Genomic DNA, 26,933 nt, shown 5'->3' with positions numbered 1-26,933 from the left:
CCTGTTTCCGATTCTGTGTCTCCCTCTCTCTCTGCCCCTCCCCCATTCATGCTCTGTCTCTCTCTGTCCCAAAAATAAAAATAAACGTTGAAAAAAAAAATTAAAAAAAAAAAAAAGTACACATGTATAAAAGAAAGCCAGGATGGGGCGCCTGGGTGGCGCAGTCGGTTAAGCGTCCGACTTCAGCCAGGTCACGATCTCGCGGCCTGTGAGTTCGAGTCCCGTGTCAGGCTCTGGGCTGATGGCTCAGAGCCTGGAGCCTGTTTCCGATTCTGTGTCTCCCTCTCTCTCTGCCCCTCCCCCATTCATGCTCTGTCTCTCTCTGTCCCAAAAATAAATAAATGTTGAAAAAAAAAATTAAAAAAAAAAAAAAGAAGGCCAGGATGAAATTGAACTAGAAGAATGAATACATTTTGTATGGTTCAAATTTTCTACAATGAATATGTGTTGTTTTCATAATCAGTGAGAGCAGGTATCTTGCCAGTTGTTAAAAAACCCGTAGTATTATGAGAAAGATAGTCACATGGACAGAAACACTTTATTTTTTAACTTCTTATTTGTACCAGGAGAGGAACCACTAGGGGAGTAGTCCTCTCTGGGATAAGAGGCTGGTGTATGTATTCTAGAGTTAGTGAGCCTGTGAATTCCATTTCTTTTCCTGTTAGTGACACCATCAAATCATCACTTTATTTCTCCTTTTAAACAAGCAGGAGAGATTTTTTTTGGGAAAAAAAATGAGTAACTTTTTTGCTAAAAGACTGATACAGTAGCTGGAGGGGGCCAGGGAAGACTATAGAGCCAGGGTCTCAGGCTCATGGGCCTCTAGGGAAGCTCCATGTGTAAAGGTGAACAGCCAGTTGAAAGACTTTCTACAACCGAAGGGGGGTCTGGTATTTCTAGGTCCAAATCTTCTACTCACATGGGGGTGTGCTGAGTTCATTCTAACCCCACCTTTTAGTTGTATCTCATCCTGACATTCTCCTCATGTTATTTACAGGACTACAACTGTTTTTTCTCCTATTTAGAGGACTACAACTTTTATATTATGTATTAAGATTTCCATGTTTATATGGAAGGGAATCCTATAGATTAAAAGAGGATTAAGGGATGTCAGCTCCACTGCAATATATGGGCCTTATTTGGATTCTGATTAAAACAAACAAGCTATAAAAACAAAATAAGGCCTTTATGAGACAATTGGAAATCTGAACATCGATTTGGTAATTGCTAAAATAATGAAATGATTTTCAATTTATTTTATGTGTGAAATAGCACTGTGGCCATGTTACCTTTCAAAAAGAATCCTATTGTTTAAAATAAAATAAACACTGAATTGTTTATGGATAAAGTTATGTCTAGGATTTGCTCGAGAGACAAATACCATATGATTTCACTCATATGTGGAATTTAGGGGGAAAAAAGATGAACACATGGGAAGAGGGGGCGGGAAGAGAGGGAAACAAACCACAAGAGACTCTTAAGGATAGTCAACAAAAGGACGGTTGAGGGAGGGAGGTGGGGGGGGAAGGGCTAGATGGGTGATGGGTATACTAAGGAGGGCATTTGTTGTGATGAGCGCTGGGTGCTGTATGTAAGTGATGAACCCCTAAATTCAATTCCTGAAACCAATATGTCACTTTATGGTAACTAAAATTTAAATTAAAAAGATAAATAAATAAAAAGAAAAAAATAACATAGGAAGAGGGGAAATAAATAGAGATAGAAATGAAACATATTGGCCAGAGGTTGATAATTGTAATTGATGAGTGATGGGTACAGGGAATTCATTATACTATTTTGTCTACTTTCATTAATGCTTAAAAATTTCCTTAATAAGAAGTTAAATTTTTTTCCATATCCATAAATTTGCTTGAAATTTGCTGTGCTACAACTAGTCTACACTATTCCTTTACTTTCCCATGTATGGGAAATACATGGAAAAAACAACCTAAAAGACCAAGAAGACATTTGAGAACATGAGGGCTCAGCTGTCAAAACAGCCAGAAGTTAGTGAGATTGTACCTGAATATTTCCATGATCACTCGGGTGCAGCAGAAAGTAAACCTCTTGTAAAGTTGTCAGTTGAGTCTTGCTACTAAATTTTAACACTTCTGAAATGATTAATTCAGCAAAAATGGTTTTAGGAAACCCCAAATTTCCTGTTCCTATGGCTGGAAATGCAATTGATTTCAAGGATAAGCTCTCAGTGATTTCCAAACATTTTCTGATTATGTCTCCCATGATCTGAAAGGCACAAAGCACAACTTTATGCATCTTTCCTAGAATTGGGAGTCAGAACAAAAAGGACAAAAATTTAGCAACTTTGACTGTGATCTCTGTCTACTGCTCCGCTTTCAACAGAGGTGAAGGGCAGTCAAAAAAGGAAAGAAGAGTATAGGAGCTGATGAGGAAAAGAAAAAGAGAACGTCACAGGCCCTCCAAAAAGATCCAAACTTACTCAGCAATGAAGATAAGAAGCAGGGCAAAAACTGTTCTAATCCTTCATCCTCTTCCATTCTCCATGCCCTCGCCTTGCTATCCCCACTGAGGACGTGCCATTTTCCATACCTCTTAAATGAGCCCCAATAATGACTGGGCGCTATAAGCAATGTATATTATTAACCAGTCTTCAGAAGTCAGCTAGGGCTAAAACAAAACAAAACAAAACAAAACAAAACAAAACAAAACAGCCCTAATGATAGAACCTGCTGAGAATGTGACAGAGAGGCAAGCTACATTACCCTAAGAGGAGGGTCCAGAGGGCTACCCAATTTCCTAGAGAACCTAACTCCTGGCCCACCTTGTATGAAGATGTGCTGTCATCTCTCCAGTTCGGAGCCACCACGTGAAGCACACGGCGGCAGTGCAGACTGTGTCCGCTGGTTTGGAGAACTGTGCCCATGCCAACAATTGCCATTTGTCCAACAATGTTCAATTCCTCCTGGAGCTTTGGCCCAGCTTTTGCCAGGAGGGCCTGAGAAAGGGGACCTCTATTAAGCTCAAGATCCATGGGAATGGAGTTGACAAGAACATCAGCCTTAAAGAGAAAGCCAACAATTTGTCTCAGATGCTAACAAAAAGCATTCATCAAGGAGGACTACGTTTGAGCCACGTGCTTGGCACGATGAGGGGGAAACTAAGATGATTGATTTCAGAGGTTGAAATGCCATCCAAGGCAAAGGGTTACTAGAAGCTTATTTAATTAACACTCTAGGACAACAGAGAGCTGTCAAAAAGCAATATATAAATAGTATGGGGTCACTGAAGCAGCGCAGAGGAAGTGACTTCCGGGGTCTAGAAAATGGGAATCCCTGCAGCAGGCAGAGGAAGACAGGACAGTCATCTGGGAGGGGGCCAGCATGAACATAAGCCCGGTACGTTTGAGCTGTGAGCAGATTGGTTGGACCTGATAGAGACTTTCTAAATCAGGCTAGATTAAGGCACCAAGAGAAGACAGGAGAGGGAATGTGACCAAGCGATGTTCACAGCTGCCCCGCATGGGTCACTGAGGAGTAACGTGGCTCACCCTGGTTCAGCGCCATTGACAAGATTCCTGTCCTCTGCCCGCATCAAATATTCTAATTTTTCTGTATCTACCCTCTGTAAATTTGACAGGAAATTAACCTTAGATTTGCCAAAATATGACAGGTATAAAGGCACTGAAAAAGTATAAATGTGTAAGTGGTGAGGATAAGTGTAAAGGTAAGATCTTCCTGTGGGTTTTCACATTTACCGGAGACCTAGCGATCTGAATACACTTGCAGTCCCCACGGTTAACTGGCCAATCGCTGTTAGTAAATGCCTCAATGAAGCAGCCCAGTTTTCTGAGGAAACCGGTTTTGAGGCCGGGAGGGCAGGCATGGGATTCTTTCCCTCCATCCTAATCTTCCTTTGGCAACAGGCTAACTGGAGTCACAGCACCTTGGTGGGTGTTCTGTAGGTAGGGACACTCACCGTAGCACTCTGCACATCCCCTTTCACCAGCAGGAGCCTCAGATTTCCCTGGGACAATGACATTTGTCCGTTTCCATGAACTGTTATCAAGCTGGGCTGGACTGCTGCGGGTAAACTGGGCAGCGAAGCGGCAACAGACAGGGAGTCTTCAAATACAGTTTTCACTGTCTCTGCAAAGGCCTCCACAGCCTTCTCTGCTGTATCCACAAGGTAAATCTCTTTCAAGGTATTTCCATCCTGGTTAAGCTGGAAGTTTTTCTTGATAGCCAAAACAATAGTCTTCACACACCGGGCTAAGGGAAAGCCAAAGACTCCAGAGCTGATAGCAGGGATGGCTATGGATCGGTACTTGTATTTTGCAGCCAAATGGAGACTTTCTTCTATAGCTTTCTTTAACTGGAGCACACACTTCAGGGCCTCATCTCCCTTCCACTTGGGCCCCACGGCATGAATCACATGCCGGTATGGGAGCTTTCCTGCTTTGGAGATGACGGCATGGCCAGGGGGGATCTTGCCCATCTTCTTCGCTATCTGGTCACAGTCTGCTTGGAGCTCAGGGCCAGCCGCTTTAGAAAGAGCAGCCGCTAGGCCGCCAGAGAGCTTCAGGTCCTCATTTGCAGTGCTCACCACCACTTCCACAGGAAACTGTGTCAAGTCGCCCCGTTGCACAATCAGAGAGACTCCAGGGGCCAGCTCTGCCCGAGAAGAGCACTTCTGTTCATCAGTGCCACCTCCCTCCTTCTTCCCTCCATTCTCCTGTAGTTCAATGAAACATCCAAATAACCGTTTGACTTCACTTTTATAATACTGTGCTTTCTCCTGGAAGAACTGGCTGACTCCTGGCTTATCAATATGGATGCTTTCAACACAGATGGATTCCCAGGCTTGCTTGATGATGTGCATGCCGTCCAGGACTTTAGCCTTTGGGCCAATTAGTAAAATGCCTTTTTTTTATTCTCAGCATTGAAAATTACTTGAACATTTGTCTTCTTTATCTTTTGCCAGAATGGCTTTTTTTCTATCTTCAAATAATCAATGATTATGGAAGGCTCTATTTCAACCAATCTCTCTATTTTCGTGTGTTCTTCCACAAAGTCAAAAAGCAAGCTATGGGTTTCATTCACTTCTCTCACACAGCCTGCAATGATAACCTCAGCTTTGGTTCCTGAAGTTAACTCATCGATTATTACAGTCTTTGACGAGGAATTATGTTTCTTATGCAATCTGCGAGTGAGCCCTTTCCATTTCTTGCCATTAAGAATGTCCTTGTCCTCAATGTCTATGCGCTTAGAACTTAAGGCACTGACCATTTGCTTTTCAGCATCTAATAGGACTTCAGAGAAATAGCTGGTTAGAAGAACAGCTGTACCCTCTAGCTCATAAACAGCAAGAATTTTCTGTGCTATAAAAAGAGACTTAGAGAATTCTGCACAGTCTACTTTTTGCAAAAATTGGAAAATCTCGGGGGGAAGCTGGATGTTTTTTTGAGCCATGGTGTACATCTTTTTCTGTATTTCACACTTTGCTTTATACACATCTGTGCGGAGTCCTTTGAAGCTCATGTGTTGAGAAGCTTCATCATAAGACATCTCCATCTCTGGGCACTCAGTGTGGAGACGCTCCAGGATGCCACTGTGACACAAAAGAGAATACCTTCCTGGAGCAATGGCCACTTTTTCCTTTACACTTTGCTCTTCTTTTTTAATTTTTTGAGTTGTACTTTCTATTAATTCCTTGATTTGTGGCTCAATGTTCTGTACATCCTCTGATTTCCCCACTAAGGTTACAACCCCCATAAGTGTATCAAATTCAGTCAAAATCCTGTCGTCTTCTAAACTATTTTTTATGGTGTCCCACACTATGGGATCCACTTTCAATGGGGTGACTTTATATTTAGACCTGATGCTAGAGAATGCTGTGGAAACATCTTTCTGCCAAGTCCTGATCCTTAGTCTACCTAGACTGAATAATGTGGTTGCAGGTCTGATGGTAACTTCACCACTGAGTTCGGACCACATTAGTTCAGAGTGACAACGCCTCACTTCATCATTTATCTCATCCATCAGATGGTGCTTTTTCTTCAAGAATCTCCATAAGGGAAGATCTAACGATTCTCTGAATGGTGCTGGAAGCTTAATCAGAGGTTTCTCCTTTCCGTACAAGGCCGTGCCCAAAGAGGCATAGTACGGAAACACAGAGAGCGGCATGTTACTGAGGTCAAGTTTCTTGGTCGTGATGGTGTGTAACACTTAAAAGGAAAGAAACAAATAAAGTAATCCCAGAGTAATGTATTTCAAGTGAAAAAAAAATCTTTTCTATTAGAGAAAAAAAAGCCTAGTGTTTGTAGAACTTTGATATTATAACATGCTATTAAAAAGCATGTTATTATCCTCAAATATAAATAGATTTGTATTAATACTGCATAGGTATCCCTTGTTTAATGGAATACTTTCCAACCAAGATCACCCTATGGTGAAATTCTGCTAAGCAAATTCTATCTTCTTTTTATTTTATTTTATTTCATTTTTAAGTAATCTCTACACCCGTCGTAGGTCTCAAACTTACAGCCCTGAGATCAAGAGTCACGTGCCCCACTGAGTGAGCCAGCCAGGCACCCCTCTATTTTCTGTTTTCTGGTAACACTGATATATCACCACCAGATTAACAAATAGATAAGAATTTGTTCACAAGTATGGGGGCAATGTTTGGTCCCAGTGTAAAGAATGTTATGGTGCTGAAAGCAAAACTCATGTAAGAATCATGCTATTTGCTGCTTCTTATACAGTCTCACAATTTTAGGCTTCATAGATGATTTAGATTCCGTTAAAACCTCTAAGGGGGGAGCATAATAATAATTACCATAGCTTACCATGTGTCAGACACCATTTTAAGTGCTTTACATATATGTATTTATTTAATCCTCACAATAACCCTTTGAGATAGAGACACTATTATTATCATCCCTATTTACAAATGATAAAACTGAGGCTAGGAAAGGTTAGAGAACTCAAATAGGGTCATCTAATATTAGTATTATCTGAGGTAAGATTTGAGCCAGTGTCTAACTCTCAAGCCAATGCTCCTGCTCCTTTACCAGGGGTTCCAAAGAGGATCACCTCCTAGTCATTAGAAAGCCCAACCCCAAGGATTCTGATTCAGTAGGTTCTGAACCTCCCCTTGTCCCTGCTATGACCCCCTCTCCTGCCACTTCTACTGGGACAGTTCCTAGGGTGGGATGTGTGTGTGTGTGTGTGTGTGTGTGTGTGTGTGTGTGTGTGTGTATGGGCGGGTACTCTTCTTCCCAAAGCCCCTCTTCATTTTGTGTTAGTTATTAGATGGGCACAAGAGGTCTAAAACGGAAGGGAATTAGAATGAACTCCAGTAACAAGTTGAATTAAAATAGCATCCTTGTAGAAAGGTGTTAAAAATAATTTCCCCTTGTGCATGATTGTCTCTTAGGCCTGGAGCCAGACATCATGAAAAGGATGTGGCCTTCAGAGGTCATTACACATAATATGAACTTCCCAACATGGCTTTGTGCAGGATCCAAGCCTGGGCAGGATCACTAACGTGATCAAAAAGACAAGAAATAACAAGCATTGGCAAGGATGTGGAGAAAAAGGAACCTTCATGTACTGTTGGTAGGAATGTAAATTGGTGAAGCCAATGTGGAAAACAGTATTGAGATTCCTCAAAACATAAAACATAGAAAGACCAGACAGTCCAGTAATTCTACTACTGGGTATTTACTGAAACCAAACAAACAAACAAAAAAAAACCCTACTAATTAAAAAGATACATGTACCACTATGTTTATGGCAGCATTATTTACAATAGCCAAGATATGGAAACAACCTAAGTTGACTGACAGATGAATGGATTAAGAAGATGTGATTATACACACACACACACACACACACACACACACACACACACACACGATGGAATATTAATTAGCCGTAAAAAACAATGAGCTCTTGCCATTTGTGACAACACGGACGGACCTAGAGGGTATTGTGCTAAGTGAAATAAGTCAGAGAAAGACAAATACCATATGATTTCACTTTTATGTAGAATCTAAAAAACAAAACAAATGGGAGCACCTAGGTGGCTCATGTCATGATCTCATGGTTTGTGAATTGGAGCCCCACATCAGGCTCTCTTCTGTCCCCCTCTCTCTGCCCCTCCCTTGCTTGTACTCTCCCAAAAATAAATAAATACTTGAAAAACAAAACAGGGGCGCCTGGGTGGCGCAGTCGGTTAAGCGTCCGACTTCAGCCAGGTCACGATCTCGCGGTCCGTGAGTTCGAGCCCCGCGTCGGGCTCTGGGCTGATGGCTCAGAGCCTGGAGCCTGTTTCCGATTCTGTGTCTCCCTCTCTCTCTGCCCCTCCCCCGTTCATGCTCTGTCTCTCTCTGTCCCAAAAGTAAATAAACGTTGAAAAAAAAAAAAATTTAAAAAAAAAAAAAAAAAAAAGAAAACAAAACAAATGAACAAACAAGCAGACCCATAAATACAGAGAACAAAAAACTGATGATTGCCAAGGGGAAGTGGGTTGGAGGATGGGCAAAATGGATAAAGGGGAGTGGGAGATACATTCCAGCTATGGAATCAGTAAGTCACAGGGATGAAAGGTATAGCATAGGGAATGCAGTCAGTGATATTGCGATAGCCCTGTATGGTGACAGTAGCTACACCATACAGTGAGCAGAGGGTAAGGTATAGAGTTGTTGAATCCTTATGTTGAACATCTAAACCTAATGTAACATAGTGTGTCAACTATATTTCAATAAAAAATATATTTAAAATAATAAAGTAATTTTCCCAAGATCACAAAGCTAATAAGCATCAAAGCCAGGATCTGTCTGACCCAAAAATCATCACAGATGACTCCTTATTGTGGCTTAAATTCTCCACCCTGTTTCCTTCTCTGTACAAGAAAAAGTAACTATATGTAAGTTATTACTAGGATTCAGTGAAATACTGTGATAGAAAATACAGCAAAAGATCTCACCTATAACAGGTATTCAATAAGAGTTCCTTCTCTTAAGGGGCGCCTGGATGGCTTGGTTAGGCATCCAACTCTTGGTTTTGACTCAGGCCATGATCTCATGGTTCATGAGTTGGACTTTGTGCTGGCAATGCAGAGCCTGCTTGGAATTCTTGGTCTCTGCCCCTCCCTGCTCACTCTCTCTCTCAAAACAAATAAATAAACGTTTTTTTAAAAGTCTGGAACAGTTCCCCTCGCCTTAAAAAAAAAAAAAAGAGTTCCTTTCCTTAAGATTTTGTGAATCAGGCTTTGTAAAATTGAACAAAATAATTTTAGAGTAAGTGCCTTACTTATTCCTCTTAAATAATCTGCATAAAATGTAGACTGCTAAATAAATTATCCTTTTAATCCAGCTTTAGCTACAGTTTGCTTCGTTACTAATAACCTGTTGTAAGTGGTGAGATGGCCCATAAGAAAAATTAATGGTATAGGTGAGCGGGAGATTAGGAAAGAGTGGAGAATTTAAGAGCATAGATTAGGGTCCAGTCTAGCCATGTTCAAACCCTGGCTCTATCACGTACTAGCTGTGTAACCTTGGTCAAGTTATTTGACGTTTCTCTGCTGCAGTTTCTCATTTGTAAAATAGGAATCACAGTAATAGCAATGCCCATAAAGCAGTGCCTGTGAATGTATTTTGTAGCACCTTGCAGAGTAATGCAAATGTAAGTCATCATCATGAGAAGGAGCAGCCAGAGAAAGAAAGGGAAGATCAGTATATCTCAGACCACAGAGAACACAGAGTTTGTGGGTTCAGAGGAAAAGGCATGGTCAACACAGTCAGACAGCATCAAGAGGTCAGGGTGAAGGGGAACCTCTGAGAGTACCCTGCTGTTCACAGATGCAGCTCTGCATAAAGTAACCCAGGTTAAGCAGTTCCTGTTATTAGCCGTACAGAATGTAATGTAGACATTCTGAGGACACAGTCAACTGCCCAAGCCTTCAAGAGGTTGGAAGCCCCACCATAAACTGGGAAGTTAACTTCTAGAGTAGACAGCTGTTAATCTCAAGCCCAGGCTCAGGGAGATTTAAAGAAATTGTGACAGAAGCTCCTCTTTTGTCCCCTTGTCCAAGGAATACGAGGACTTTCATTCCATTTTAATCTAAACCATACCTTCACCCGTTTCCCTAACTCATCAAAGCCCAAGGGAGCTTCCTTCCCCTATGCTCATGAAGCAGTTTATCTTCAGTGAGTGGAATACCACGTGATCCTGTCTCATGCTCCCCCTGGTAATCCCAAACTCACTGTTCCTTCTTTCCCTAAAATGTCTGACCCCCTAATTCCTACTCCTCAGCCTTCACCTCTGAACATCAAGTGGAATCTCTGCACTGACTTTGCACATGCCTCGGAAAACTGGCAATCTAATATCCACAAAACCCTCAGAAGTGTTTCCCTGAGATTCAGCTGGACATGGTTTTCACAGGGTTGCTGCAAAGAACTATCCAGCAGGCATCCAATGGATGCCACTAACCACCCCTATTAATTTCTGAATGATGATACTGACAGGTGAAGGGGAAGTAGTGATACTTTATAGGAACTGTATGTGTTTCTGAGCATTTCTTTACCTAATCTTGTGGAAATTAACTTGAAAATTTCTACCAAGTATACAGCTAAAACACAGATCACCTCTTCTTTAATACAGTATTTCAAAGATTCTAAGAATTATGTATTTTCCATTATAGGTAGAGACTCATGAGAGAATCTCCTTATGTCTTCAGCATTGCTTCTCTAATGTTTAAATCACTGGGCCCATTAACTGTGATATCCCAGATGAATGGGATTACTAATTGGATTTCCAATGAAATTTATGAATAAAAAATAACATGCATCAGAACTCAACTGATAACTATTAAGATCCGCTAAAATGGTTTAGATTATGTCAGGTAGGTTTATAATGTCAAGCTCATAGATATTACCTTTTTTGTCAAAAAACTCAATCAGAGCTGAACTCTCTTCAGGCAAACATTGAATCCTGGCAATTCTTCCTCCTCCATTTAGAGGATTTTCAAATAAACATTTCAAATTATAGTCATCAGCCCCAGGTGGCAGGTTTTCAACCCTGATTGTTTTTGTCACTTCCAGAAGTCGTGGAGAAAGTTGAAGTTGTTTCACTGAATGGTGCCTGGCACAATCATCAACAAATTTCACAGCATCTACAAATCAAAATTAATCGATCAATCAGAAAATTATGATTATATCTTTATATTATACGGAAGAAACTGTCTGAATATTAGTTGAGATAAAGGAGATAGCTAAACACTCAATTTTTAGATGCAATATTTTATTTTTATATGAGGATTTACATGCTTAAAACTCCTGGTCTCTGAACAGCGATACACATATGAATGTTTTACCTGGATTACTGCCACTGAGCTGTGTCCCTGCTTCCAGTTACAGCCCTCCCCCACCCCACTTGACATCCTACCCCTACAATACAAATCTGTCTACAATACAAATCATCTCATTTCACTTCTTTCTCAAGTCCTACAATGGCTCCCCATTACCTGTAGGCAGCAAGCGTCAGTTCACACTCCTCAGCTAGGCTAAAAATGCCCTTGTTTGGCTATTTGAGTCTAAACTAATTTCCAAACATCACCTCTGGTTATTCTCTGCCATTCATTTTATTTTCCATACTGCCAAAAAACCTAGTCATTATTTTGAAAACCCCATTCCCTTTTGCCTCCATATATACAATTTCCTATGCCTGAAATGCCCTTCTCTGATTTAAAAAAAAATATCCGGGGCGCCTGGGTGGCGCAGTCGGTTAAGCGTCCGACTTCAGCCAGGTCACGATCTCGAGGTCCGTGAGTTCGAGCCCCGCGTCAGGCTCTGGGCTGATGGCTCGGAGCCTGGAGCCTATTTCTGATTCTGTGTCTCCCTCTCTCTCTGCCCCTCCCCCGTTCATGCTCTGTCTCTCTCTGTCCCAAAAATAAATAAACGTTGAAAAAAAAAATATCCTTGTCCTATTCCTCCTTCAGGACTCAGCCTGATTATCTCTTTGAAATTCATAGATATTGACGGTGGACCCACAATGTGACAGGTACTCTGCTAGGATCTGGGGATAAAGAAATGAGTGTAACAAGTCCTTGAAAGTTCACCACCTAGGAGGGAAGGAATCTTGAAACCAAACAAAGGACCTATTGTAGGATCAGATGAGGCAGGAAGACAAATACAGGGAATCCCGCAAGGATCCCCAGAGAAAGCGGATGCTGATCTGAATTCTGAAAGATAAAGAAGAGATTAGCAGACAGATAAGGGGAGGAAACATTTCAGGCAGAGAGAAGAGCAGTGGCAGGAAACAACAGTGTACCAGGGACCCGGCAGACTGGGATCACTGGAGTATAAACTTCATAGGCAAGCAAGGCAAAACCAAGCCACCTTGTTTGGGTTCCCCTTCCTCCCATTCCCCACAGCCTGCTGCTCATGGCTTCACCTCTTGCATCTGCCATTTTTCATTTACATATGGGTCTCCAACTCCATATGAGGTCCTCAAAGAGCAGGAACCAAGAATTATTCATCTCTGTACCCATAGCACCTAGCCTGGCACATAGTAGATATTTAAGAGTTTTGATTAATGAACAAAAGCAGGGCCATTTAGTTTTACCTTTATAAGAAATAATTATAAATTTGATATAAGAATAGTTCTTTCTTGAATCCTTATCATGTCTTAGATACTATATTAAGAACTTTGCAAACATTATCTCATTTAATCCTCTTAGAAATCATATCAGGTAGCTACTACTTTCTCCATTTTACAGATAAGAAAAGTAAAGCACAGAGGGTAGTAACTCAGACAACCTCAGATAAGTGGTCAAATGTTGGAGCTAGAGTTCTGACTTCGTGACCTGTGCTCTTATTTAACCATTCTACTACCATGGCCACGGAATAGCGAAGGCTTGGAGTTGGGAAATTTTCTTGTCCTTCTGAAGATGCCTCCTCCCACAGACCTTGAAAAGCATTCATTTCCTGCATCCCATCCACTTACCCTCCCACCTACGTGATGACCATGAAAGTACTAAGGAAATATATTGTAAAGGAGATAAGTGAACAGGGCTGCCTGGGTTCAAATCCAAGAATTTATTAGCGTCCCGGCACCTCTGTCTCCTCAACTGTAAAATGAAGAATAATAATAATGATGATGATTATTATTAGGTAATAATATTTACCTATTATTACCTAATAATAATAATTATTACCTAATCATCATCATCATCATTATTATTATTATTACCAAAAGGTTGTTGAGGAGCTCAGTTGGTTAAGCATCCGATTCTTGATTTTGGCTCAGGTCATGACCTCCTGGTTTGTGAGCTGGAGCCCCACATCGGGCTCCACACTGACAGTGTGAAGCCTGCCTGAGATTCTCTCTCTCTTCCTTTCTCTGCCCCTAGACCCCTCTCTCAAAGTAAATAAACAAAAAAAAAAGGTTGTTGAAAAGAAGAAATAAATACATGTACTGAGCTTACCATAGTACCTGACTTACAGTATCACTATATGACTGCCTGCTATTATTATTACCTTCCAATAAGTCCAGTTTGGTAACACGTATCAATATTTACTTCTCCCAATAAGATAACACATGTGAAAATGCTGACTCCTCTGACTGGAATCACTTTAATTTTTTTCTTTTAATGTTTATTTATTTCAAGAGAGAGAGCATGAGTGGGGGAAGGGCAGAGGGAGAGGGAGAAGAAGAGAGAGAATCCCAAGCAAGCTCTGTGCTGTCAGCCCGATGTGGGGCTGGATCTCACAAACCAGGAGATCATGACCTGAGCTGAAATCAAGAGTCGGACATTTAACTGACTGAGCCACCCAGGTGGAATCACTTTAATAACCTTAGACTTTAGATTTCTATTTGGGTGTGTTGTCTCTGTCTCTGTCCCTCTCTCTCTCTCTTTCACACACACACACACACACACACCACTCATACACTAAAGTCTGATTTACTGTATATATCAGAATTTAGTTTTAAAACAAAGTTACTTCTCTTTCAAAATAAAAAAGCATCGATATTAACTTGGAGTCCTCTCCTACTAGCTACTGGAAAGAGTCCAACTTTCAAAGACATTAGCTGGATGTCTCAAATCCCAAAGTGTGGTGCAAAGAAAGATTGGTAAATACAGCATCACTTGATCTTACCTATACATTTTTGAAAGGTAACTACAGCAACATCAAAATCTCGTATTACTTCCACTTGAAAATCATCATTGGACAGGCCACTTATGTTCTCCACTAGCAAGGTTAACATTATACCAGTTACATTTGCCTTGAGATTTTCAAATGCAACCAAAGAGGAAATATTTTCACATTCTTCTGAGGTATCTTCCACTTTTTCTGATCTTCTGTTGAGAGAAAGTTTTGTATCCAATTCTTCGGACACATCTGATTTTAGAACGACAAAAAGATACAAGATGTTATATTAATCTACCATGATCTTAGCAAAGTAAATTATCTTAAGACACTGTCCTCTTTCCTTCTCATTCTCTTGGCTAACTCAAACAGATTTTAGAAAGCTTTTTGCTTAATGTAATTAAAAGTAAAATGGAGCGGGGCACCTGGGTGGCTCAGTTGGTTGAGTGTGCAACTTCGGCTCAGGTCATGATCTCACAGTTCATGAGTTTGAGCCCCGCATCTGGCTCTGCCCTGACAGCTCGGAGCCTGGGGCCTGCTTCAGATTTGGTGTCTCCCTCTCTGCCCCTCCCCCACTCGCGCTCGCTCTCTTTCTCTCTCTCTCTCTCTCTCTCTCAAAAATAAGTAAACATTAAAAATTTTTTAAATAAATAAAATGGAGCACTTAACAGTCTATTGCTATTATTAAGTTTGATTTTATTACATCCTTTCCTGCCTTGTCTCTCTGAGGAACCTGCCTTTTGTAGTACTTGACACATGCTTCTATCAAGCACCTTATTATAGTTATTGAAGTCAGCTTCTCAAAAGCAAGGGATATATTTATTCATCCTGTATTGCTGGCACATAGTACATTCTTGAGGTTCAATAGCATTTGCTGAATTGGAGATTTACTGCTCGGGCCACTGGAGGAAAGTGAGAATATCTTACGATGCCCATGTAACACGTTATGCTCTGAAAAGTATTAAGTTTTCATCACCGAAGAGAAAAAAAGGATACTTGCTGAGTGACCAAGGAAGACACATAGAAAGTAAAATTGCCTGGAGAGCTGTATGTATATGTCAAGCTCACTGAACAGCAATCACCCCAGCCAGCTTGTTCCTCTCCGCTGTTGGCCCTAAGTGAGTTCCATCTCTGCATCAGGTCAGTCTCACTCAGACCTCACTCACTCACTGCAGCATGATGTGTATAAGATCTTTAGACGTTCTGTGAGTGACTATTCAGTTGGGGCCCTTATTACATTCAAGGCACTAGAGGTGTACAGAGGGATGCATACACAAAACATGAGATAAGGAACTTACAGATTTTTCTCATGGAGGCATACAAGAAAAATGACAAAAGGAACCGACATTTGTAAAGGTTTATTATGACAGAGTAAAATGCTCTGTGCTCACCAAATCCATTTTGTTTTCTCTCTAAGCAACATTTCCCAGACTTCCCACAGTCAAGCTCATGTGGCTAATGGGATACGTGTGGAAGTGTAAACTGTACTTCCAAGCCCGGCCAGTACAAATCTCCTTTATGTGACTCTCCATTCTCCCTTGCAGTGACTTTGGAGGCCACATATCAATAGTAATATTGTCAAAAGATGGAAGGAATCTGGGATTCCTGAATGACTGTGAAGCAGTCTAGACTCCCCCACTCCCCAGCTGCCAACTATATCGAGCTATGATTTAGGAGGTTGTTTGTTACCACAGTCGGATCACCCTCACACATACTCCTGTTACATGCTAGATGTAACACCACACACACATATACACATTCATGCCAAGTAAAAATTGGCTTGAGGATTCAATAATAACCTAAATTATCTTTCAATGAGACAGATGTCATGAAGCAGGAGGACTGCTGAGCTGGGGATGAGGTTGCCTGAGTTCAAGCCCTGACTCAGCCACTCTTTAGCCATGTGACCTCAGGCATGTCTCTTTACAAAATGAAGAGTATTGGATTAACCGAATGGTTAGAGCCTTTCCAGAGACATAAGCTTCTACGACTATTAGAAGCTCCATCACAAGAGAGGCTTGAGGCTTGGTTAACTGCCAAATAAAGAGCATCAACAATCCATCCAGGAGTCCGAGAGAGAAAGAATGGGACTGGGCTGCCTTGGAAAGCCGTCAGAGAAAAGGGGAGGCTGAGTGGATCTTGAAAGCTCTCTCGAGTGTAGGTAGAGAGAAGTGGGATGGAAGGGGTCGTGAGCAATAGAAGTACAGGCAGGGTGCTGTGACTGCCCCAAACTACTTAGGAAAAGGTGATCTGACTGATGAAGCTCAAGGAGCACTTGTGTGCAGACAAAAGTGAGGCCAAAAAAAATCGTCTTTGTCCAGAATGTGGTGTGGACTTTATCTTGGCAGTTGGTAGTAAGAGTGAGTTGTGGAAGGTTTCTGTGATAAGGGTGACAGGATATTCAGCAATAGTACAAAGGGCTGGTCAGATTTCAGGGGAAGGACATCAGAGAGACCCCAGATACAGGGCACTCCTGCCATGCTGGATTTGTGAGGTAATAATGGGAGTCTGGCATAAGGGAGGGACAGATCAGGAAAACTTACATTGATCATCTCTGTGACCGATGTCTGTGAAGGCTTAAAGAGGAGAGATGACTGAAGTTTCTAGTAGGTGACGGGCAGACTGGTTGTGTGCTTCAAGAGAAATAAGGTAGCCGGAAAGGGTAGGAGGAGGAAGATGACACAGGTAGCTTCAGACATGGTGGCTCTCACATATTTTCCAACAGGAAGATCAGACACAAGGTCTGGAATTTAGAAGAGTCCAGGCTGGAAATATAGATTTGAAAAAGCCAGAGTTTGCTGACCACAAGGGCCAGTGTTTCTCTGCTCTTGCGTGTCTCTCTTCTACAGGTTCTTCCAACTGCTGGTTTCCACCTTTCAGACCCAGCCCAACTCTGCTTCGCCGGGAATCGAAATTAGCTCAGGGCTCACATCCCCTGGTGTTGGTGTGTGGCTTGATTGACCTATCCTTACTCTGCCAACTGCTTGTCCATCTCCAACTTCAGGATTTCGTGCATGCCCCATGCACTCTCAGGGCAGCATTCTCCGTTCTTATCGTTCCTGAAATATGGGACCTATTAGGGAACCACCCTCCACCCTGATTTTGCTCGTTCTGAAAACTATACCATCCCAATTAATTTCAAGAGTCCTAGCCTTAGGCTCACTGTTAGGATTCAGTGTGGAGTAACCATTCAACAAAGGACCTCCTCTTATGTCTCTTAAAGGGGACCATTAAGTATTTTGTCAAAGACTGCCCAACTTCCTGGCTGGTGACTATCATTAGAGTCTGGGTCATGTAAAAACAGGCTAGCCAATGAGTCTAAAATCTCCACTATGATGAAAATTCCACTGGTGGGTGGGGCTGGATGGCTCTTCCTTATACTTACTCACTTATAGTTGGGGTTATACATGAATCTGAAATAGTGCTGACAAATCAGTTAAGACACAGTGAGGGTAAAATCTATGAAACCGTAAGAAACATAGACTCGATTAATTCTAGACCCAGGAAGTGGTACAGATATAAATGTACCAGTATAAAACCACTTCCTGGTCTAAAATTGAGTCTGAGGGTACAACACATAAGGCATTTTCCAAGAATAGATAAGGATTTAGGGGGTCACAATGAACACCAGGAGTTGTGTAAGCCAGTTCCATATCTGAAGAATAGAAAGCAGGAATTACTCCAAACAGACAAAAAAAATTCCTATCTTATAAGAATCATGAGCTTCTAAGAAAACCATGCATCCTAGATTCTATAGTTTAATAGCATGTTAGATGAAAACAATCTATACATCCCTATCCAGTCGGTTTGCCAAGTAAAGGCAGCCCTCAGCTTAGTGCTATTTTCAAAAGAGAAGGCTGCAAACCTCTAAACATGTTCTCAAGACAATTTCAATTTTAGAGGACAATAATTTATACATTTTTTGGAATTCCTTTTGCCTAAGATTTGGGTATATACATCATTTTATCTCTCTTACTCAGCCATTCAGCATAGGTCCTCACCCCTCCCCTTTATAACAGCATGCTTAGCCAGGAAAACTAATTGCTTCTTTAGTAACTGGCAGGTGGTCCTACAGGCCAACATCCGGACACAGGTGAAGCAGCAGGATCCACAACAGCTGCTAGGTTGCAGGCCGTTTCCTACAGCAGATGAAAAGAGCTGCTGCTGGCCTGGGGGGTGCTGCCCTCACATCCTGCACCCAGCACTTAGAAGCCTTTGTCCACCCTCCTGTTGTGGCTCCAGAGGACAGCACCCTCCACGCTCAGTGCTCAGAAACGGATTTAGCCACATACGGCACCCACTGACACATCATGTCTTTGCTTCTTGATGGGCTCTAAAGGCTGGCTTATCACTATCTCCCAGGCACCTCTTTGCTTCCCTTCAATTGCAAGGTGTCTCCCAGTCCCCACAGAGAGAGCTGTTTCCATGCTTCTACCTGAGCCCTAAGATCTCAGGGGGTTTCCCCGATGCTCACCCTGAGAACAACTGGCCGAGAGTATGTAGATAAGGCAGCCTGAGGCATCTCTAAGCTGAGCACACCCCGCTTTGTGAAGTCAAGAAGAGAAGGATGACCCCTGCAGGTGCCATCTGTAATGAAAGCAAAACTGCTGGCGAAGGCCACCTGTCTCAGTTCTTTGACCTTACCTGGTTCTTTGACATGTTCTTTGCCTTCCGGTTCCTGAAATCCAATAGACAATAGAGTAGCATCAATAAATTACTAATAATTTCTTTACATTGAGAAACTGTCCCTGGGGACTGGCCCGGAGGCATAGGGTCAATAGAAACAATAATAAAAAGCTCTAGCAATTATGCTGTTGAATGCACCTCGTGTGTAGTGTTGTATCTACTTAGCTCCAAAATCATTGGTCAAATGAGTCACAAATAACAGAAATTCCAATTAACACCAAGCGTTTGGGGTATGGAGTAAGCCCTAAATCTTTTCCCCCATTTAACATGTACTGAGTGTTTGCTATTAACCAGCACCGGGCCAGATGCTCTACAGAGGTTGTCTCTTTAATCCTCACAACAATCCAACAAGGTAGATACTATGACTATCCCATTTGACAGTCAAGGAAATAGTACATGCAGTATGGATCACTGTCCCCTCAAAGTGATGTAAAGATAAAGCAAACAGAGCAAGTTCCAGGTTAAAAGCACCCAGGACAAACAAACCCAAAAATGTATACCTTCAAACCACCCTTATTACAATCTGAAAATTCTGACTTTTCCGAAAGTGCCTAAAATCAAACAAAAAGTGCCCCCTCCTTCATTATTCCATAACTACCTCATGACCACTCTCACTCCCTCCACATCTGTAAGGTGCTTTCTACTCCAATTTGATTTATACTTCTCATTCCACCGTATTCCCCATGTTGTGATTCCCTTCCCACACACCTCGGCAGAACATCCTACTTCCCTTTTACTCATGTTTTGACTTACCTTTGTTGGAATTTCCCCCTCAAAGGCATCCTGGACCTTGTCTGGGGCTGTGGGCAACTGGACAGTTAACTTGAATGTTCCTTTTCCTGGCCATATTAACTCATGGTTCTTTTTCTCCAGAACTTTTTGCCAAACTGAAGTTAAAAAAAAAAACTGTCAAGAAATTTTTATTCACAAAATTACTCCATGATTTCCAGAGGGTTTCATCATCATCATTCAATGGCTTGGTCATTTTCCCAAGTGAGTCCTTGTGTGGTGAAAAGAGGAAAAGTTTAGCAAGTAGACATGGATTTCAATTCCATCTTTATACCTACTTTTTTTTTAAGCCTTGGGCATGTTCTTTAATAAGTCTTACTTACACAGCCTCAGTCTCTTCTCTATAATAAGTTATTAATGAAGACTGTCTTGTACAAGTGTTGTGTGTTAAAAAACATTATAAAGAACTTAGTTCAGTACCTGATGTTCAGTAGGCACTCAGAAAGGTAGCAATATTTATTCCACAAGTGAAGGAAAGTAATCAAAGCATGCCTCATGGTGAGCCAGTGAAGATTGGGTGCTGGGACATGGCATGATGACAGCTGTGTTTTAGGAAGGCGACTTGAGTGACCATGAGCAGAATGGCCAAGTGCCTAGTGCAAAAGATGTTTCACTCAGTTCTTTAACCTGTGATAAGAGCCTCACATCCAGTAATAAAAGGAGTAGAAAAGAAGGGAGGGGAGAGATTAAAAAAAAAAAATAGAATTAGCATTCCAGGCAGCTGGGCTGTAGTGAAAAAACTGACCAATGAACATAGGAGTCCAAAGACTTGGATTCAAATTCCAACTCTGCCAAAAACTAGATGAGTGACATTGAGAAAATATCTTAACTTCTTGAGTCTGTTTCCTCCCTTAAAGCAGTGCCTGTGAATGAATTTTGTAACACCCACAAGAGTTATGCAAATGTAGGTTATAATTATGAGGAACGGCCAGAGAGAGAAAAGGAAAATCTGTACCTAAGGCCACAGAATATAGGGAATGAGTGACTTTAGAGGAGAGGAGATGTGGTCAAAATAGTTAGATGGCGCAAAGAGGTCAGGGTGAAGGGGAACCTTTGAAAGTGGCCTATTACTCACAGATGTAGCTCTGACATGAATGTTGGGCTACCATGTTGTATTCTGATGTGGATGGTCTGAGAGGCCAAGGATATAGGGAGTCAGTAAGAGGAGCTTGAATAACTTTCCCACCTCACGTATCCATGAAGGGGTAGGAGAAGTGAGGCCTTAACTGGATACTAACTTGGAAAACAAGCCCCGGGGCGCCTGGGTGGCTCAGTCGGTTAAGCGGTCGACTTCGGCTCAGGTCATGATCTCGCGGTCCGTGAGTTCGAGCCCCGCGTTGGGCTCTGTGCTGACAGCTCAGAGCCTGGAGCCTGTTTCAGATTCTGTGTCTCCCTCTCTCTGACCCTCCCCCGTTCATGCTGTGTCTCTCTCTGTCTCAAAAATAAATAAACGTTAAAAAAAAAATTAAAAAAAAAAAAGAAAGAAAACAAGCCCCATTAACAACATGAGAAGGAATGCCAGACTCTAATTTCGCTCTTAATCAGGCAGAAGAGATTTTCACACGGACTCTTAAGGGGCTGTCCTAAGCTAGAGTGAGGACTGAGGACTGGATAAGACCCCTGAAGCCTTAGAACAAGCCAAGTTTTATAAGCCAAGTTGTCTAGAGTCGTGGGCTTCTGTGATGCATTCCTTTTATTATTCCTTAGACTTTGGTAGAGTCCTATCTAGGCATCTAAATGCCAAAGCCTGTTCTCAGATTGTGCACAATATGTACGGCACCATTATTTCAAGAGAGCAGGCAGGAGCAATATCAGTAAGTGATTTGCAACAAGGAGAGGTGAATCTGGGAGGAAAAAGAGCTGAAACTCTGATGTCCAGCCACCCTTACCCCCTGTGGACAACCTCCCTTCTGCACTAACTTCAGACCACCTACATTTAATTTACTTAAGGAGACGGGTTTCCTTACCCCAAAGAGACTGAAAATAATCAGGAGCCAAATTATGACCAGAAAGAATGATAAATGCACACATCTGAAACACGGATTAAAATCATATTAGTCAATTTATACTTGATGTTTCAGAAATTGAGTGAACTATTTACAAGTAAGATACAGCAGGGTGCCTGGGTGGCTCAGTTAGATAAGCATCCAGCTCTGATTTCGGCTCAAGTCATGGTCTTGCAGTTTGTGGGTTCGAGCCTCACATCAGGGTCAGCTCCTTGTTGTCAGCTTGGGATTCTCATTCTCTCCTCTCTCTCCCTCTCTCTCTGTCCTTCCCCTGCTCATGTGAGCGTGCGCACGCACGCACACACACACACTCTCTCTCTCTCTCTCTCTCTCTCTCTCTCAAAATAAATAAACTTAAAATAAATAAACAAATAAAAGTAAGATATAGCTTCCGAATACTTCTGTTTGCTATGCATTAATTTCTATAGAGAAGTGCTGTTGGGTTCATTCTTATTATGTGAATTATATGGATAAAGTTGTGCTACACTGTGGGCCTACACCTGTTGAAGCCAGTTCCTAGAGTGGAGGGTGGAGGGAATTCCTGCAAAAGAAAGAACACCCGGAGGACCCACTAGGGTGGGTCAACCATTGTTGGCAAATTTCTGATAACCCGTTACAGAGGCAATGGTTCCTCTGGTAGGAAACTGAAACTGAATAGGAACCCTCCCCCTCCCCCCAACCACCCAGGGTCTTTGTCCATAAAAGGTTTTGAGTTGTACTAAGTCTGAGTTGTCTGTTTGAGAGGGGCCACTACTGTAGCCTGGGGATGGAGGTAGGGATAGTGGGCTGGGCAATGTGAGGAAAGAAGCCTGGCCGGGACACTGAAACCATTTCTGTTTTCAGGGCTGGAAGAGAATGGTTATCGACACAAAACCGTATTTTGCACTGTTGATATTTTTATGCCATTTGTACTTTCTGTAATCACATTCATTCAGGGTTGTCAACAAACAACAGGGTTTCTCAAACTTTAGCACACCAGGGGCACCTGGGGTGCTGTTTAAATGTGCAGATTCCCGCTGACCCAAACCCAGGTTTCCTAAATCTCTAAGAGAGAGCTGGGACTGTGTCTGTTTAGCCTGCTGTGAGTCAGATGCAGAGGTCTGTGGCCCCAATTTGAACTACTCACGAGGATAACGAGATTCTAAAGGAGAAGGAAGAAGGGTCCCTAAGGGCCAGGCTCATATGGTGTGGACAGTTGTAATCAAAGTGGTAAAACTCCTTGAGGAAAATGAAACCCAGGGGACACGGCTTACATTGCACAGTTGCCCTCTCAGCATTCTTTGGTGAAATTAATCCTTGGAAAACTTGGTACTTTGTTTTCATAAGGGCTGTGAGCCTAACAGATCTCCTGTCCCCTACCTGCCTCGCCTTTTATACACTTAGTTGTGGACCCCTCTTCTCTCTGGGTTTCATTCTTTCCTTTTTGGATCTCTGCCTAGAGCATTCCAATTTCTCACATGTAAGCCTCATTGCCTCTCCTCTAGATCAAATACTTGTCCAAATCCAGCGACAGGAAGCTGGAAGCAGGGGTTGTCCACATCATTTCCTATGAGAGTCCAAAGGAAAAAGCAAATGCTCTGGGAACAACAGGTCACAAGCCTCTCAGTACAGACCCGGTAGTGTTTTGAACAAGCAGATTGGTGGGTGCTTATCTGCACCCTTTCCTAAGGGTGACAACAAACCGGAGGAGGACGAACTCAGCCACTCAGCTGCCTGTAGGGAGGAAGCTTCTCACCCACAAAGCTCAAAACTCCCAACCCAGATCAACTCAGAATGTCACCCCTACCCCCAGGCCAAGGACCACCATGAAACCAAGGGAAGAGGTACCAACGCACCCTCAACAAAGATTCTGCGTGCTGATCAGCAGCACACGGCCTTCTCCCTCCAATAACTTTCTATATTTACACCCAATGTGATTTTAGGCAGCACTTTTGCCCCCAAGTGACCCCAGAAACACTGGGAGAAAATCCCTATGACTCCTCACCTAAAAAAATAACTGAAGAAAAGAGACTGTCTCTCTCTCTCCCTCTCTCTCAGAGCATTGACCTCAGTTACCAAATCCAGAATACCACACAAATACGTATCTTCCATCCCCAGGCTGATTTTCATTGTTCAAGGACTCGCTTGTCCTCACCTAGAATATTGCATGACTCTCCTAAAAGTTCAGATTTCCAAGCTCTCTCCCAAAAGAAGTCAAAGTACTTATTTTCAACCAAATTTATCTCCTGAAAGTATATTTGGACATGCCTCTCCCCTGCCAAGGGGGTGGAGGGCGTTCCTACTCTTTATGGTATCCTACAAGGCCCCCTACCATCTCACCTTTCTCTTAGCCTGAATTTCCTGCCCACCGTTTCGTAAGAAGGAGGTTTAATAACAGAAGGCCTAAGATTTTTAAAATACAGGTGTCTCCTTCATGACCTTATGAAATTTCCCAGACCCCACGTGTTATTTTAGGACCCAGTCTGCAGACCTTGCTTGTACACAGGGATTAGTAGACTCGCTCGCTACTCAAGCCAAACCTCCCAGAGAGCGCCATGCATGTTGCCTGAAGATGCCTTGTGCTTTCCTGCCCCTGCACTGCAGCCCACGTGCTCCCATCTGAAGAGCCTTCCCCAATATTCTTCCTATCAGGAATTGAACTGGCTCTCAGGAATCAGTTTACATGTGATTCTCCCCGGAAGCTTTCTCTTCCCTTAAAATTGTGCTCCCATTAACCTCTGGAGTTCTAGAACAGCTGCTTTAATAGGAAGGGAAAAACTTCAATGGACTTGCAACTCTGCCACCAACACACTATGTAGCCTTGTAAAGTGAGGTGAATAAAGCAGCCTGTCAACTCCTTTCTGTTTCTCCGTGCTACATGTTGAACTCACTTGCGCGGTTCTGCCGCCACCTTCAGGCAACACCGGGAGCGCCTAGAAGCACAGCGCCCCTCGCGCGCTCTTCGTCGGTCCGGCAGCCCCTCGCCCTCCCTCCTGGCTGCTGCTGGAGCCGGGAGGATTCTCCCGCTGCAGGCCCCAAGCCCAAGTTTACCCTGGGGGAAGACCCTGGTTGTCCCATCTCACACCCATCCCTCGCGCCCCTCACCGTCCTCTCGATGGAAGAACACTAGGAAGAGCCCCGGCCTGCCCGGTTCCTGGCGGACCTCACACTCCCCGCCTCCCGATCTCTTCGGGCTCTGGAAGTACATCTGCAACTTGGTGCTCAGGTTCTTCGGGGGGTCGGGGCCCCAGGACCCTTCGACCAACAGCGGGACGGAGCCTGACACAGCCATGGTCAGCTCCGCTAGGCTGCCTCTGCCGCCCGACCCACCCCAGCAGAGGGCGGCTGGTTTTGCCCCTTTCGGTTTCGTTTCCCAGAAGACTCCTCCCTGTCTTTAGTTTTTGGCCTTTGGCTCTGAACAGCTGTCCCAGGATTGAACTACTTACCGCCGCCCACCCAGTTCTTCACCTTCAGCTCTGACCCACAGCAAGTGCTGGGCATCGCCACTCCAAGCATCTGGTCTTCCTCCATTTGTGCACCTGCGTCCCAAAGCTCGGGCACTGTGTGCCACTCACCCAAGTCACAGCCGAAACCAGCATCTTTGAGTCCCGCACAATACCTTTTGCAAACAGAAAGCTTCACTTTTTCTGGAGGCCAGCATTTTACGGGAAAATAGAATGTATTGGCAAACTGTGACTCTTTAAAATGTGTAATGAAGTCCCCAAATAGGCCCCAAACAAATCCTAAGAATTTTACCTTGCTTTTCTTTTGCATTTTGTTCGCTGATCTGTTAATATTATATGTCTAGAAATTCACAAAGGGAGGGCCATACATTCACAGTTCTTTGTGGAATATTTAGTAGGTGGCATGCCCTTGGGATGGTCTCAACGAACATGGTTCCTGCCCTCATTGAGTTCACACAGCTGTGGGGACATAGGAATGATGACTGTGCAGTAGGTGCTTCAGGAGGAAATATACAGGTGTTCCTGGAACAAATTAGGAGGGCTTCTAGCCCGGTGTAAGAGCTCAGGGAGAATTTATGGGGAGGTGACATGTGACCCGAGGCCAAAGGATGATGGGGGTATCGATGCTAAAAGTAAAAGTCAGTTATTTTAACCAGCAAAAATGGGTTTATTTGGTAATAGCAGAGAACTGCAATTCAGGGCAAGCAAACTACTGCAAAAACCATCTGCTTGTCCAACAAACAAAACTGAGGACAAGAAGGAGGAAGTTGGGAGGGGTTGTTTTGCATACAAGGCTACTGGAGAAAGCAAGAGTTCAGGGTGATGACAGTTTCTCATTGGCTGAGTGGCTGGGGTAGTCAGTTTCCTGCTGGGGCTCCTCACTGATAACTCTCTCCTGTTGAGTATTCTTCTGTTGGGGTCTGTAATTGACAATTCTGCCTGTGACTGACATGGAGTGATATGCCGAGACAGCTCTTCCTTCTGGCCTCCCAGCTCCATTTCAGTGAGGTTTCCCTTTATTAATTTTCACAGGGGGATAACCTTGGAGGGCTGAGAAGGGAGGGGTTCCCATAATGTAATTTACTTGTATAGGATCACTCTGGCTGCTGTGTAGTCGCTGGAGTAGAGGCAGGGAGGTCAGCCAAGTAGCTACTGTAGTTTCCCAAGTGAGGGATAAGGGTGGCTGAGAGCAGGATGCTGGCAGAGACCTTCTGAGAAAGGGTGACATTCCAGTTTGACATTGAAGGCACAGCTGCAGGACTTGCTGAAATATGTGCACAGTGGAGAAGATGCTCAGGTATGACTCCATGGTCGTCCATGGACAGCCTAAGCAACTGGCTAGACATAAGGGCATCAACCAGATGGGAGCATCACCTGTGGCCAGGAATGTGAGAGGGAGGCTAGCAATGTATGTACCTTTGACCCGTAATAAAATAGGGTGTTGGAGCACCTGGGTGGCTCAGACACTTAAGCATCTGACTCTTGGTTTAGGCTCAGGTCATGATCTCACAGTTTTTGGGTCCAACCCCTGCCTTGGGCTCTGTGCTGACAGTGCAGAACCTGCTTGGGATTCTCTCTCTCTGTCTCTCTCTCTCTCTCTCTCTGCCCCTCCCCTACTCTCTCTCCCTCTCTCAAAATAAGTAAACAAACCTTAAAGATAAAATAAAAATAAATAAAAGAGGGTGTCAAGTGAGAAGAAGCAATTATCATTCAAAAACCACCACCAGATATAAGGAAGTATCTCGTGGACTGCAGGGACCACATGCACTATCTCCTGGTGAGGAGGGAGGAGAGGGACATGGCAGTGGACAAAGGACTGAAAGGAAGGGAAGGAAGTGGAAGCAGCATGCATAGTCAGCTCTTTCCAGAAGTGTGACT

The 26,933-nt window shown here is 43.1% G+C and overlaps 1 protein-coding gene across 1 annotated transcript in view; it reads right to left on the bottom strand.

Annotated features, from left to right (window-relative positions):
- The window catches only part of PARP14 (poly(ADP-ribose) polymerase family member 14), a 46,342-nt gene extending 21,036 nt beyond the window's left edge, over positions 1-25,306 (bottom strand). Inside the window, 9 exon segments of the mRNA XM_043594324.1 lie at positions 2,023-2,244; positions 2,801-3,037; positions 3,955-4,898; positions 4,901-6,202; positions 10,918-11,154; positions 14,141-14,383; positions 18,776-18,809; positions 19,571-19,704; positions 24,697-25,306. Of these exon segments, the coding sequence (XP_043450259.1) occupies positions 2,023-2,244; positions 2,801-3,037; positions 3,955-4,898; positions 4,901-6,202; positions 10,918-11,154; positions 14,141-14,383; positions 18,776-18,809; positions 19,571-19,704; positions 24,697-24,883 (3,540 nt within the window). The 5' untranslated portion in view covers positions 24,884-25,306.
- Between the last annotated feature and the right edge of the window lie 1,627 nt (positions 25,307-26,933).

This window comes from Prionailurus bengalensis, chromosome C2, assembly GCF_016509475.1.
Source record: "Prionailurus bengalensis isolate Pbe53 chromosome C2, Fcat_Pben_1.1_paternal_pri, whole genome shotgun sequence".
In the NCBI taxonomy this organism is placed as follows: Eukaryota; Metazoa; Chordata; class Mammalia; order Carnivora; family Felidae; genus Prionailurus; species Prionailurus bengalensis.
This window is presented reverse-complemented; position numbering and strand designations above follow the sequence as displayed.